The sequence below is a fragment of the Coloeus monedula genome (assembly GCF_965178545.1).
Source record: "Coloeus monedula genome assembly, chromosome: 9".
Classification (NCBI taxonomy): domain Eukaryota; kingdom Metazoa; phylum Chordata; class Aves; order Passeriformes; family Corvidae; genus Coloeus; species Coloeus monedula.
Window position 1 is genome coordinate 26,379,572 of NC_138789.1, and position 15,597 is coordinate 26,395,168.

Sequence of the window (15,597 nt, forward strand, 5' to 3'; positions counted from 1 at the left end):
GGAGAATGCTGAAGAAGTGTGAGTATCAGATGCTAATCAGGTGGTGCTGGCTGTTTGGTGTTTTGGGACATCTGTTAGAGCCAATGCCCAGCCTGAATTAGCACAGGCTTGACCCCCATACGGCACAAACAGCACCTGCTCTATGCTCAGAGAAGACTCTAAATTGGCCTTTTTGCCAGCAATTAATGCTGTGTGAGAGTCCTGCTCATCCCAAGGAGCTGCTTTGACAAACCAGAAGAAAAAAGAGGCTCCTTTTGCCCAGGCAGCCACTGGGAACACAAGGACAAAGACAAGTGGAAAAGCTCCTTTAGTGCCTGCTTGATCCAGTTTAAGTGCCTGACTTCCCTGAGAGAGGCCACAGCTCCTTCCCCCTTCCTGTTCCCTGACTCACAGCCTCATGTCCTGTTCTTAAAACCCATTCTTTGTATTTTTTAGGTTGGTTATCAAGCTGGGAGCAATGGACAGCCACTGCCCTCTCAATACATGAATGACCTGGACAGTGCCTTAGTGCCAGTGATTCATGGAGGGGCCTGTCAGTTGAGTGAGGGGCCAGTCATAATGGAGCTCATCTTTTATATTCTGGAAAACATCTCATAAGAGGACTTCATTTTCTGTTCAGACCTGTTCCAGCAGCAGTTGTATCTGAATCATTTGCACTTTAAAACTGGAAACTTAAGCTTTTGTTAACACTACTGGGGAAGGGGGGGAGGGGGGCGGGACAGTTGTTCCATAATTCTAAATCTTCTATGCATTGTCAACAACCAGAGGATCAGGGCAGCTTCTATACTACAACATGGCTATGCTATCCTTGCAGCTAATCCACTTCTGTTACTGTTTAGAAAAATGCTCATGTTTAAAGACTTACAGTCGTGTACTCTCGATGCTCAAAGGGTGCAAAGATCACTGGGGCGTAAATAAAAAGTGAAATTCCAACTTTGTACTGTCTGTAGATGGACATGGGAGAAACAACAATCAAGACCTCCATTCTGACCTCATCCTAATGCCATTTGTGGTTACTCTGTAGACATTAAAAAGTAACGTTTACATTATTTTGACCAGATTATTGGTTGAAATACATTTGGAGAAGCCCTTGAGAGATAGGGAAAGATTCCCTAGCCATAACTCTGTTTGTCTGTGCGTCCAGAGGAGCAGGACAGGCATCTCTGACAGTTACTGAACTGCAATTGTGTGTGTAATAGGCTAGTTTACTTTTCTCCTCTATTTACCACAAAAGTCCATCAATTGGGCAGGTTTCTGCAATCTCCTACAACTCTGCTATTCTGTACTTTGTTTACAAATCTGTCTGAAGCAGAGGAAAGATCAGCCCTAAAGTGCAGTTACATCTTGTTCCTTGTCCCCAGTAGGTCCTGCTTTTTAGAGGCAAGTCCCACCCAGGGCAGCTCTGTCCCCTCCCTGCTGTTTGCTGTAGTGTAATGCCAGTGTCATGTAACCCAAGCCAGCTTGCACTTCATATTGCAGCCCCATGTCCAAGCTTACCTGTGATACCAGTATAGAGTGGCTGTTCCTGCATGTTCTGCTGAAAAAGGCTTTGTGGTCAGTTCTGAACACGTGCACTCAGCCCAGTGCTCTTGATCTCACCTGAGAGGGCTTTGGTAAGGAAAGCAGCTGCTCGTGTCTGCCAGGGCATTAAGAAGGTGGAATTGAGCATCAGCCAGAGGAAATGTGGTTCCATGTTCTTATTGTCTCCATGGAAAGCTGCTAACCAGTGGCAAGAGCTGTAAGCAGGAGAAGGGGTTTGGTTTGTTTAGCCATAGCAATGGAAAGCAGCTCTTTTGAGTCCCTCCCAGGACGAGGGGTGCATGTTTCTCCTCCTGTCTAGAATTAATTAACTTGGGAAGAGAGGTGCTAATTTATGGTGACCATTTGTGGTCTCAGACATTCCCTGCTGCCATCCATTCTGGGGGATGCAGTGGGGCCTGGCTGGGCTGTGCTCTGAGAGAGTTAACACCAGTGGCCTTGCAAAGAGAAAGGGAAGTGCCAGGCCACTGTGAGACCGAGGCTCTGGTTTTTAACAAATCAACACCATTGGCTGGGCAGGGGAAAGGTAACTCCACAGAGCGATACATTTTATAGAAAGGCAGCCCAATGTCTGCACAGAATGCACCTGGGAATAAATGGCTGCTGCTTTTCAAAAAACAAATGTTCCAATGTTCCAAGCACCACCCAGCCCTTGGAGAAGACAGGCCAGGGAACTGGGGCCAACTCCACAAACAAAAGCTGGCCAGCAGGAGGGAGCACACTACCACTTAAAAGGGTATTAGATCCAAATGAAGCCTTACTCTGGCATTTGGGAGAAGGTGGGTGACTTAATGCAGCTCATTTAGTGGTTCCTGCTGGCCAAAGCAGGAGCTGTGACCCACCCTCTGCTCCTGCCGAGGTGCCTGTGCAGCCCAGCTGGACTGAGGCCACTTGATTCCCCTCTGCACACTGGTTCTGCACACTCTGGGACACAGCTCGGCACGACACGGTGTAGGCATCATTCCACAGCTGGAAGAGATTCCAGAAACTCGGTAATAATCTTCCTCCTAGAGCCTGCACTCCAGCTTTGCCACAGCAGCGGCTTTCCAGTTACTTTGGTTGCATTGTTACGCTTAATAATGCAGTAAAAGAAGTGAAAAATGTTTATCTTCTCTTCCTTTGCCCCAAAAGTCTTTTAGGTTTGGATTCTGTTTGTGCAAAACACTATCAACTGGTGACTGACATGTTTGCTTCAACCATAGCCTTTGAAATGACCTTAATTACCATGTTGTTAAGAAATGAGTACTTGTTTAGAAAAAAATTGTACTTTTAAAATTCAGTTAGTTAACACTGCAAAAAACTGCATATTATATTTTTATTTTCAACATGTAGTTTTGTATATTAAATTTATTGAAATTAAAAACTAAACACTGTATTGTCTTCATCTGCTCAGGAAGACAGAGGCAGTGCTGCCTGACCTGTCTGGACTCTGTTCTGTCTCCCAACCTGCCCATCCCGGGCACAGGCACATCCTCCCCTTGGAGATCCCTGGTTTCTGTTAGCTCACAGAGATTTAAAAACACAAACAGATTTACTACCCTTTTCTGTATGCTGCTGATCAAAAAGCATTCCTGAAAATAAGTCATGATCCAGTTTTCTTAAAGGACAAAGAGTGACTATTTTCCCCATCACCTGGAAGAATTGTAAAAGCCTATTTTTGTAAAAATACAAGGAACATTTGGGAAGCAGCAGAGTCTAGTGTACTTTTTTCTTTCTTTTTTAAATTAAAACCCCAACACAATAAAGGATGAAGGCACAGCACCCTTCTGCGCTGGACAAGCAGTGCAGCAAGCACAGCACACAACTGGGAGCCAGAACAAAAACGGAGGTCTGTAAACACCAACCTGCTAAGGAGCCCTGTGGCCTTTCCTTCAGAAAGGGACAGCCCACGGAACCTCATGGGCCAAGGGTGTGCACAGAGGAGGGACTGGCACCCCTGAATTGCTGCCTGAGAGCTCTCCTCTGGTTTAGGAAACAAAAGAAGACCCCAACCCAAATAGGCCTGGATAGAACAGAAAAAGCAGTAGCAGACTGTTCGCTGAACCACGCTGGCTGCTCAGACACTTGGGGAAAGGAATTCTGGTAAAGGTCTTACCTGTGACTTAACCAAAAAGCTCTGGCACTGCCTCAGGGAGGGGCTAAACCTTTCCCACAGCACTCTGCATAGTTAATGTAACATTCGTCCTGGTGCTACATTAGTAGTCCCACATTAAGGCAATTCTGTCTATTTTGGGTAGACCGGTCCCAAGCCCTGCAGCAGTGCATTCCCAGAGCCTCCCGTTTGCCTTGGAGTTATTAATAAGCACTATGGCTGTTATCAAAATAGACATTAGGTTCAGTAGTGCATTCGTTTAACATCTTTGGTGCTTGCAGCTTAGCAGCATCTTCCTGCCTTCGCTCAGCCCACGACTTCCAACATTCCCATGGATCTGGGGAGAACAACACAAACAAACCCATCAGAATTCCTTGCTGCAGTACAGAACAGATGTTCACAGTTCAAGGTGACATTATATGTAAAATGCTGACATGAAGGTTCTGGATGGGCAACTAGAAAAATCAACGGAGCAAAATTATTAAGCTCCAGTGATGGAAAATGTTTGGGCACAAGGCCAAGTTGTTATTTCAGGTATGGCCATCAAACGTGTCCCTCAGCCTGACTTGGAGCTCATGGGACCTCCTGACCTCCTTGGCTGGGAGGAAACCACCAAAACAGGCCCTTTGGTGCCTTTTGGAGACTCCTGTACTGAAATGAGACCTCAATCTCTACAGTCTTAACACCATTTGAAAGCTAAGGTGTGGCAAACAGGTGATGTCACTCTGAAGCTGATGAGTATTTGTTTAACTACCATTTATAAATGTTAGGTGAAACGATATGCTAAGGAAGAGGGAGCACAGAGGCTTCAGAAGATGAAGCAAAGGAAGACAGATTATTTTCTAAATACTATTCTTAGTAGAGGTGACACCAGGAGCTGTCCCTGTATTTCAAGTGATTGTGAAACAGCTTCTTTTCTGTAACCTCATTTATGAAATGATGTCAACTCCCCACCACAAATATAAAGAGGAATGCTAGTGAAGCCAAAGCTGTGTAATTAGGTCAATGCCAACAAAGACATTATTCAAGTACAGTTATCTGTAGCCCTGTCGAGCCCTGCCCAGACCACCTCTGGATGCAGCATTCATACCTCAGACAGAACTAACGTTCAAGGACCAGCCAATTTTCTGTAACTATTTGAAGATCTTGACCACTGAGGGGCTCCCTGAGTCTCACTTTTACCTCCAGTTTCCCTCCAGTGGGCTTTCTGCCATCAAAAATCTGAAATAACCACAAAAAGAAGAGCAGTTAGGACAAATAAGGATTGTTAATGTTAAACTACAGAGATTCAGGCAACTGTGACTGCATTTGCCCGTGGCCCAATGGTGACAGAGACCCCTGGAGGTGACTGCAGTGCTCAAAAGCACACAGGAGTGTCAAAGCCAAGCACCTCCTCAGATTGAAGCTCAGCAGAGCAGGTCCCCCACAGCCCAGCCAGGTTATCAAACTCCCCTAATACAAAACTCGACTGTACTCACACGTTTCTGTGATCCAAATACTCATTTCCCCTTCGGGAAATGTAGAAGAACACACCTCATGCTGAAAACGTACCTCGATGATCTCTCTAACTTCACATTCTGATTCCAGCTTATCCAGTTTCAAGTGTGCTGTCCCCACATGTTTGTCACTTCTGAAAAAGGACCTGTGCAAAAGAAGTGAAGAGATAAGGATTGTCAGAACATTAAAGAGAAAACAGGCCCAGAGGTCATCACTATTTGCTCCATCCCCACATCCAGAGAGAGCTGGTCACGACACACTCCTGGAACCCTGCACACCACAGAGGCAAACCCTTAAAAACCAGACTAAAAGAACAAGATATGGAAGTACTCATTTGTTAATTATTCGTTTGCAACCAAGGTAAAGATGAGGACAGCAGTGAAGAAAATCAATTAAATCACCACTTGGAGTGGCAGCAGCTTCTGTCCCTGCCCAGGGTGACAGAGAAGGAGGGCCCAGTGGCCAGGACACTGCCATCCTCTGCTTGGGGCTGATGAATGGAACATGCTGAAGGAATTCCCAAGGAAGTTGCATCTCTCAGCAAAACAAACATTTCACAAGCACCTGCTGCTTTTGGGAGAAAGTCACATGAATCATTATGTTTCACTTTGATAAATCAAAACAATTTCAGTAAATAAGAACATTTCAGCTATTGTTTTGATTCACCTACATACTGGTAGTTTAAACAGTCAAAAACTGTAATTTCAGAATTTCCAGTCTGCTGGAATTAAACACAGAAGCATTTTTATCCTGTGAGGAAAACAAGCAACTTCTGCTGAACAGTTTAATCAGCAGTAAGTCAACCTTTACCTGAACAGAGACAGGTGTTACAACTCTTACCCAGACAACTCCTCCAAAAGGCAACAGCCAAGACTAAAACACCCTAATTACACAGAACTGTTTGGCTCAAAGCACAGGATTTCTTTGCCTGCATCCAAGCATCTCCCCGAAGCAGTCTCCAAAAGCTTTGATAAACAACTAAACTCTAAAGAGTCTGGTGATAAGAAAGGTAACTTGGCTACATCTGCTGTGTTTTAGACAGGAAATTAAGATTTCAAAACCTTCTTTTTTTACCCACTCCATTTCACAAAAAACAAGCAACCAAATGGACAAATACAAAAGACCATCCCCCACAACCCCAAAGCATCCACCCTTCTTCCTATTGTCATTAAGAGATCCTAAGATATTATCAAGCAAGACTTGACATACACAATGGAAACTCCAAAGACTGTTAATGGAGCCTCACGATCTCATCATTGGTGGCAACAGGAAATTGAGACTTCATCAGTGAGGCCACAGCAGACTCACAGAATCATTCAGGAAAGTTCAGAATTTCTTAGCTCACATGTTAGAGTACCTCGTTTGCTTCACAAGCACCTTAAAATGAAGGATTATGTAATTGTACTGCAGTGTGTGGGGTACTTTGCTCATAAACTTCAGAGAATCAGCAATTCTTGCTGAATTTTTTAAAGCATTTTTCCATTCTATAACTCAAGAAACAATAAAGACTGGTTCATCCCTGCTCAGTTCCAGGGGGTGGCTGTGAAGACTGAGAACTTGCTCTAGGCTATGGCTTCAGAAACAGCTCTGGGGAAATCCCTTTTCATCTTCAGAAGCTTTCAGGACAGGGTCAAGAAGAGACTTTTCCTTTGGAAAAATGCATTGCTGGGTTTTTACTTGAAAGTGGTGTTAAACTGAAGTTTAATACACATGACCTGAAACGAGTCTCTTTGCTCATTGAGCAAAAATAATTCTTGGGAGATGGTCATAGAGCTATCAGAGACCCCAAAGCTACAACATCCCAAAAACCATTCTGAAAGTATTATTGACTTGTAGTCTTAGAAAAGACAGGGATCAGACAGTCTTTAGAAAAGAGCGTGTGTCACTTCATCCTCTCCTTTCTCCTGAGATGGTTGGGAAAAGGTGCTAAAAAAACTCCATTTTAAGCAAATGTAAACACTTCACAGCTCTATGGAAAAGAGATGGGGGATCTTGAACACAGAGCAGTGGAGAAAAAGTGTAAGGAAATCAAATTTTGCTTCAACCGAGATGACCAAGGGATGATCTGGAGTAAAACAGTGGGACTTCAGCTCACAAACTGAAACATCTGCAACTTGAAAACCATCTCAGAAAACCTATGGATGATTTCTGCATGGCCCAGTAACAAAAACAAAGGAAAGGACAAAGAGCCACCATCTCATCACAGTCATGGATCACAACCAACCCAGGGAGGAGGGAATACAGGCCCCTCCTATTTTGAATACATCAGTTAGGAGCCAGGACTGAGGATGATTCCCTGAACTATCACTTGTTAACATTCATCTTGTGATCCTGCTCTCTGAGATAAGGAGAGTCTGTCTCTCTCAAGGCAGCTGCCAGCAGTGCTCAGGAAATATTGCAAGACCCAATGAATGAATGTAAGTACAAAAACGTAACTCTAGTTCTGCCATCATCTCTCACCTGCTTTACTGCTGTTCATATTTTGCTGCCACATTACTTCATTATTCTACAGAGTTACTCCATAAAATATTTAAATTTCTAGTCCTGATGACTGAAATCCAACTGGGTAAGAATCAAAACAATTTGAAGTAAATCATTGCTTCCTCAGTCTCACCAATTCCTTTTAACACACTGATCCTCAACTGATCTGAATCAGCTTCACTGAACTTGTGCCTTTCTTCACCCCCACAGGGGAAGCTACAGAGCTTGGGCACATTTTGAAAGCTCTCAGACACGAGAACCAGACAACTCTCTAGTGCTGGTTTAGAGATTGTGCTTCATAAACTTCAGCTCCAACACACTTTTTCAGCTGTTAGGAGAGAAGCAGACTGTGGACTCACCCTTTGTGAAACACTTCAAATTTAATTCCTTTGGACCGAATTGCGCGTCGGAAGCCTCGGTGGTTCCGGTTGATGTTCAGCTTGAACAGCTGGTTGTACTCTGCAAGTGAAATAAAAAGGAAAGAAAGCTGTGAGTCAAATGATGCACAGTGCTCAATCCCATGCACCTACTCAGACCTCTTTTCTCTCAGTTTGGCCCATGTGTGAGACATGTCACAGCCACAGGAACTCCTCCTCAGGAGGGTCTTTCAGTCATTCCCAGGGTGTATCCCTGTGCCACAGGTCATGTCACCCTTACCTTACAGGGACAGAAACCAAACTGCAGGAAAATCAAGTCATTGTGAGGTGACAGCAAGGTACTGGAGAGCTAAAACTAGAGAGTTTAGGTCTTTCAGCAAGTAATCAGTGTTTGTGGCTAAGAAAACACGTACAAAATATTAAAGAAAAAGCAGAGTAAGGCTGGAATGACTGGGAAGGGGTGTTTTGGATAATGGAGTTAATACTGGTTTAATTCATGACATAATAGCTACCACCAATATTGGCATGAGGGGGAAAAATTGCCAACGCAGCTGGACTTCACCCCACAATAAACTCTCTCATAAGAAAGAAGAAAGAAGAAAGAACATGGTGGGAGGCCCTCTGGCCTGGTTCACAGTCTTACACCAGCCTGTACTCTCCAGGGAATCCCAAGGTGCAAGATTTTTCCTGCTGTTCCAGAACAGAAGGACTCACCTGGACAATTGTTATTGTTAATTACAGGTGTTTTACTCTTTTGAGGTTGTTCCTATCAAAAAAAAGAGACAGACATTACATAAAACCATCAGATACTGTTTCAAAACACAGAGTAGTGATCATTTTTTATTGCCAGCTCTACTTTATGGCTATGCAAGAAATGTGAGGCTTTAGGGGTTATCTAAATCATAAGAAGAGTCATGGTACATTCAAGACTAAAATACTTGGATTTCACTGTGGTAACAAGGGTAATACTGGATAAAGAACAAGCCAAAACATTACACTAAATAAGAGAGCCATAGATAAGCGACATGGTCACAGCCAACTCAATCCAATCATCATAAAGTTACTGACTGGGGCTGTTAAAATCCATGACAAACTGCACCTTCCACGACACAGCAGTTCTGTTCCTCTTGCATTAGCTGGAATAATAAGCTACACAAGGAATTCATCACAAATCATTCAGGGAATTGCCCTACTATTATTTTCCCTGACAATCAATCTGCCACCAAAATGAATTAACTTTTAACCTAAAGTGGAGTACAAACTAAATCTCTGAGGAATGAACAAGGACAATGTGACCTAATTATTGCAGTTACTTTGCAAAACTGATTTCAGCTATGAAAAAGAAAGGTGGTATATTTGACTGCTGGCTAAGCAGTAGAGATCTGTTTTTTCTTTAAACAAAGGAAAACAGATTAAAAGGAACTATGCTGACTCTTACTCATTCCCCAGAAAACTATTCATGCAGACCAGTTCTGGTTTCAGCCACCCTAATTGAGTTACTCCTTTGTTAAGGTCTCGTGTCACTCAAACACAAAACTGTTCTGACCATCATCAATTTCCCACAGGTAACTGAATTAATTTTAGTGGAATTACTGCAAAATTTATTGGGAGGTAGAAATCTAGGCTCTGCACTCTCCCAGGGCTAAGCATCAGCCCTGCAAGAGCAAGGTCTGGTTTTGCCCTATACAGAGAGCAGCAAAGCCTCAGGACTTCTATTGATAGTAAGAGACCAGTCAGCCCTTCCTCAGAAGCCCTTCTAGCACTAAGGTTTGAATATTTTTCAGACCAGAGACTGCTTTTAAAGGTGTGGGTAACAGGATGACACTGGGGAATTCCAAGGAAAGAAGTAATATATATGTGTATACATATTTTTATATACATACACATACACACAAGTGTTAATTAGGCTGAGAAACTTGCATGGCCCAAGTCCTTTCTCCAGGTACATTTCTATTTGCTAATTAAATCACCAGGAGCATTTATTTGATGACAAAGATTAACCCTTTCAATCCATTTCTGTTATTACAAGAAAGGCTCAAAAGCAATGCCTTTAAAAGCTTGGCTTTTTGAAGGAAGAGGATTTAGGGACATCACATCTAAGGTGGCCCCTGGCAACAACTTTGTGTGCCCTTGTGTTTGGTGTGTTTTCACCTCTGAAAGAAATGAACTTTGACACATTTTGCCAACACTGGAAAGAACCTGGCTGCATCTTCAGGGAGGAGAGGTGGGCATGGCTTAGCACTGAGACTGCTGCTGACACAGAACCTGCAGACACCACCCTGCCAAGGGCGAGGTGTGGAGAGCATTGAGAGAAAGGTGCAAAGCACAAATCTGCAGCCAGCACGTTCAGCAGTTCTGTTTCCCAGAAAAACAAATCTGCTTTAAAAGCAGATGCAGGCAGGATGTCTAGAAGTGTTCTCCCTTTCCTTGGAGCCCTCACAAGCTCATGCAGTGGCAGGGGGGACAGACCGAGGGGCAGAAGAGCCACAACACACTCACCGCACTCGGGTACTGAAATTCAAACTTCACAAATGCATCCAAATCTCTTGGTGACACACCTGGGTGAGACAACAACCAGCCAATCCAAACAGCCAGTACAGACATTGTCATTGCATCTGTCATGTTGAGCAGGATTCTCAAGAGCACCTAACTGTTTTTCAGTAGGACTCATGACCTGTCTCTTGACAACTGAAAAACCCATCCATCAAACCAAAATCCATGGAAAGCTGGCATCCAAAGGAAAACACCTGCTTTTTTTTATGTTAGTCCTTAGACAATCTAGCACAAATGGTTTACAAGCTCCCAGGAACAAGGGGCTAAAAGCAGTAACACTGGCAGGATCAAAGCCTGTCTACTGAAGGGTCAAACCACACCAAAGTGGCACTCAACAAAATAGGATGTAAAAATGAAACCTTAACTACAACCCAGTTATGAGCAAACTCAGGACAATTTAAAGTTCTTCTCTCTCCCTGGTTGGAACCCAGATTGTCTTTATTCACCTGTCTGCCTTTTTTTTAAAATACTGCTTAAAGGTTTTGGGGGGGGCTTGAGCCCCAAACCTGGTTATTTTGTTTTACTGAGTGCTGGCTCCTGAAGTGGCTTTCAAGATAGAGAAATCTCATTCCCCATTACTTTCCTTACCTACTCAGAGGAAAAAGCCCACATACCCTTTGGAGTACACACCTGGTGGGGCTGGTAGGTTTATCCCCCTAACAATAAGAAGATGCATTTCTGTGCTGTTGAGATCAGAAAATATCCTGTGAAAAGAGAAAGACAAAAAAGCACATTCATCCCACCATCAGCTTATCCACTGCCAGACCAGGATGCCATGGGTATTTGTCAGAGCTTTTTCAATAGTGCACTCCTACAGAGACCATCTCCACAAAATACAACAGAGCAAGGAAAGAGCACAAACAGAGCTAAAAATATCCCTGAGGCCAGGAACAAAGCCCAGGAGGCAACAGGATTGAGGGAGAAACACAGAGGAAGGAGGAATGGCTGAAGTAACAGAATGTAAGAGGAGAAGCTGGAGGCATTTTGAAAACAAAAGAATCAGCAAGAGAAGTTAGAAAACAACTTCTTTATATTTAAGTTCTTAAGAGTATCCTTCCAGGAATGCTGAGCCTAATGCTGGATGCCACCCAAGTTTGCTGAAGCCCACAATTCCCTAACAAGGGCAAAAGACCAGGAAAGTCATTCCAGCCTGCCTGAGAAATCCTTTTGTTTTTCCACACCTTATCATTTTAAAGGTTCTTTCCTCAAAGTGATGGCTTGGAGGATCCATTCCTTGTGCTCGTGCAAGTTGTAGGATCTCCATATCCTTTTTACAACCTTGTGCCAGTTTCTCAAACCTATAGAAAAAGGCAAAAAAACCCCAGTAAAAAAACCACACACGTGCTGGCACTCAAACAGAGCACAGAGTAACCCTTAGCCAGAGCTCAGAGCAACACAGAGAAGCAGGAAACACAGCTACCAACCCTTTCACACGAGAACAAACTTACCAACCCAAACCCCAAGATCTTTAGCAGGTCAGCCAGACTCAAGACTGAAGTAACCACTTTGGGGAATTATTGAAAGCAGGCACTGGGTCTTACCGAGTTGTTTCTGCTACATTTCCCAGATGCATGAATTGCTTGGAATACTGCAAACACCTCTGTCAACACAAACAAAACCAAACACAGATGCACTCAGTGATCCCCACACACAGATTCATGACTGGCACAGTTTTGAGATTGATGACAACCCAATTTAAGAAAAACCAAGCATTTTCCCAAGTCACTCAAGAACATTCACCCCCCCATTCCTCAAGGCCAAAGCACAGCATTTGTTTGAGCTGTTCTTCCTATTACTTTTTAATCACCTGATTTGTAGATATGAGATTCACCTAAGACCTAGTCTTAATATTCAGGTACTATTTTCAAACTTGAGTGCTTATATTTAACAGTGATAATTTGACAGTCCCAAGCCTTCAAGCACCCCCTCTGGCTTCAAAGAGCCATAGAATCTGACTCTGAAAATTCTCCATTTTAGGACATGCAAAATGAGAAGTATTTTAAAAGAAAAACAAAAGACCCCACTGAAACAATGATGGGATTATAATATTAATAAACCCCAGAGAAATGTACAAGAGAAACTCTGAAACATTTCTAAAACATATAAAATGGTCACCTCATGTTGGTCCTTCAGCAATTTTACAAGCTGTGCATAAACTTCATCTGCTTTCTGAGACAGTCTGACATCTTCATGGTGTACAAAGATAAAATCACCCTCATCATCTGTAGGAGGTGATGGCAGCTGCAACACAGGAACACCACATTTCAGAGCCCTTATAGGGAAAAGAATATGAAACTAAGCAGAATATTAACAATCCTACTAACCTTGGAAATATCAACAGTTTTGCCAGATTTTGCTTGCCCAATCTTTAGGTCAAGGCCCTTCGCTGTTCTGAGATATGCCTTCGCCTGTTCGAGGTGGTTCTCCCTCTTTGCTTTGATGGCTGCCTTCAGATATTGCTTCTTTCTGTTCTCCAGAAATTCCAGCTGTTCCCTAACTGAAAAACAGTTGTACAGAAATGCTCACTCATCTGACACTGCCAATGCCCCTGAAACAGGTTCACCATGTTTAGTTTACAGACAGAAAAAGATCACTGAAAGTACAGATGTCAAATCGGGACATTTCCTTACTGCACTCAACTGTTTCCTGGGCACTTTCAATTTCAAGCATTAAAAACAGAAACAAGTTTCCTTGTAGAACAGCATCCTTCATCAAAAAAACCTCAGAGCACTACACAAGTGTCCCAAGAGTTACTACAGCCCCTAATTTGCAGGCCTGATACAGACTCCAGCACAGCTGATTAGTCCAAAGCAGAAGCTGAATCCAAACTTTCAGCTCTCCATGTTAACTTCTAAAAACCAGCAAATATTATGAGCATCCTCTGGAGAAATTTATTTCCTCTCCCCTGATCTGTCAGAAAAGAACCCCAATGAACCAATGTGCAGGCCCACTCAGACATATCATCTCTGCTTCTTTGTAATCCCTTGCTCTCTTAGTTTCCTATTAATGCCTGAGTCTCTTCTTTCCTTGCCAGAACAGTAAGGACAATGAGACTGCTTTACGTTGTACCAGGTTAGTGCATCAGTCAGCCAGGCAGTTCTACTTCATCCTGAGGGAACTACTCAGGGCAGAAGGGAAGGAGGATGGGATTACAGTCACAGCATCAGCGAGAGCCTGAGCACTGCCTGTGTGTGCCCAAATCACACTGAGGGGCTGCTGTCCCTTACTATCTGTACAATTAATCTTGTACACACAACTGCTCGGTGACCTTAGCAAGAGGAAGAGTAGAGACTGATGAAGCCCTGCCTGCACTGCCAGCCTGAGATCCTTGGGTGAAGCACCAGGCAGAGAGCTCTGTCTGATGTAGGGAGCTCCATTAGATCAATGAATAATTCACACTGGCAACCCGTCCCCTTTAATGAGAGTATACGGAGAGTTCAGCTGTGAGCAGAGTTAAACATTATGAATCGATACACTTGTTACATCAAAATTAATTAAAAACCTAATCAGCCTTATAATTATACGTGCTGTCTCTGTGAAATAAAGCTGCATGGCTGCTCTGGGTCTGCCCTCCAGAACACACATATTGAGGCTCCTGTCAGAGGAAATCTATGACACACATTCACAGGCTCACACCTAAACTATAATGATAAAGTCTTCACCAAACTAGAGCAAACAACGCGCACATGGAGCACTGGGAATGGTGATCCCTTCACTTACCAGCTGGAGGGAGATGATCCATTGACTCTGCCTTGTCCAGGGTGGAGGGTGATGCAGCTCGTTTCAGGTGCTCAGGAGAGCTCTCCTGAGCTGCAGCAGATGGAACTGGAGTTGGCTTAACAACCTGAGTTGGCTTCTTGGCAACTGGGGCCTGGGTCAGAGGCTCATTCTAGCAAAACACAAAGAATTGCATAATAAATGCATAAAATCTATTCCACAGTTGAGGATGGCATCTCACGCATCAACAACTGTGGTTATCACTGTCTCAGCCTTCTGGTATCCCTTCTGAGGGGAGCATAGCACTTCAGACAGCAAATTTTAACTTCTGGACGTTTATGAGCCAGGCCAGGCCAGCAGTCAGTCAACCTATGAAAGCATTAACCCTCCACTACAGATGGAATGAAAGGAATGTTCAACAAGGCAGTGATCAAAAATCATCCAGGAATTCTCTCCATTAAAAGCTACTACAGTTGAAAGCAAAAAAAATCATCAACCAAATCCAGAGAGAGGAAGAAATCAAACCAAAGGCTAAATGCTGGTGCAGCTGACAGCTGACAAAAAGCAGCAAGTGTTGAACATCCTGGGAAAGAACAAATACAGGAAGCTACTGGGATGCAGAATAAAAGTACAGATTTAAGAACTTAGAACAATGTAAAGGAGCGGTGAGGATCTGAAGTGTTTGCTTTGAAAATAAAATCTACATACAAGACAGCTATGAAAGAGCCAAACCCTGCACTCACAGACTCTGTAGGTACGGACTGTAATAACATCTCATCTCTCTGTCTCCCCTATACTATAAAGCAAACTGAAATTACTACTGAGATCAGACTTTTGGGAAATGTATCTCACCTCAGTACCATTACCTGGAAATCCGATGGCCTCATCTCTGCGTGCCACAAGAGATGGCAACTGAACTTTTACACATCCTACCAGGAAACACTAACCTCCTCCTCTTCATCATTCTCCTCCATGTTTGCCAGCTTGCTAGCACTCTCCAGAACAGCAGCGATTGTGCTGCCACCATCCGTTGCTGCAACACCAGGAAGAGGGGGAAATCCTGTGAAGGACAGGACACAGAAGAGAGAGTTGCATAAGCCCTATGGTATGTCTTCCATATTTCTTGTTTACTATAGATGTGTTTCTAGCCAAATATCTATTATCTAATATATTTTAGAACTCAGTCTAATTAGACTGAGGCCAAGGCCACAAAGCCATGCTACATCAAGTCTGAGTGGTGGATTTAAGATCAGATCTCTCACAGATACCCAGCTTAAGGGGATGATAGTAAAATCATGCAATAACTGAGTTTTCCAAGCTGCGCAACTGGCAGCCAGCCAA

At 43.5% G+C, this 15,597-nt stretch overlaps 2 protein-coding genes across 4 annotated transcripts in view; one reads left to right on the plus strand and one right to left on the minus strand.

Moving 5' to 3' along the window:
• Window positions 1–708, plus strand: part of ZFYVE9 (zinc finger FYVE-type containing 9) — a 55,543-nt gene extending 54,835 nt beyond the window's left edge. For both annotated transcript variants that reach the window (XM_082287239.1, XM_082287238.1), the window contains exon 19: window positions 436–708. In XM_082287239.1, the coding sequence (XP_082143365.1) occupies window positions 436–597 (162 nt within the window). In that variant the 3' untranslated portion in view covers window positions 598–708. The remainder of the gene's footprint in view (window positions 1–435) is intronic.
• Window positions 709–2,520: 1,812 nt separating this feature from the next.
• The window catches only part of CC2D1B (coiled-coil and C2 domain containing 1B), a 28,605-nt gene continuing 15,528 nt past the window's right edge, over window positions 2,521–15,597 (minus strand). For both annotated transcript variants that reach the window (XM_082287240.1, XM_082287241.1), the window contains 13 exons: window positions 15,204–15,316; window positions 14,260–14,428; window positions 12,864–13,036; window positions 12,655–12,780; window positions 12,081–12,139; window positions 11,721–11,837; window positions 11,170–11,243; window positions 10,486–10,544; window positions 8,701–8,752; window positions 7,969–8,068; window positions 5,183–5,273; window positions 4,722–4,852; window positions 2,521–3,968 (listed from right to left, as the gene is read on the minus strand). In XM_082287240.1, coding sequence (XP_082143366.1) covers window positions 4,733–4,852; window positions 5,183–5,273; window positions 7,969–8,068; window positions 8,701–8,752; window positions 10,486–10,544; window positions 11,170–11,243; window positions 11,721–11,837; window positions 12,081–12,139; window positions 12,655–12,780; window positions 12,864–13,036; window positions 14,260–14,428; window positions 15,204–15,316 — 1,253 coding nt within the window. In that variant the 3' untranslated portion in view covers window positions 2,521–3,968; window positions 4,722–4,732. The remainder of the gene's footprint in view (window positions 3,969–4,721; window positions 4,853–5,182; window positions 5,274–7,968; window positions 8,069–8,700; window positions 8,753–10,485; window positions 10,545–11,169; window positions 11,244–11,720; window positions 11,838–12,080; window positions 12,140–12,654; window positions 12,781–12,863; window positions 13,037–14,259; window positions 14,429–15,203; window positions 15,317–15,597) is intronic.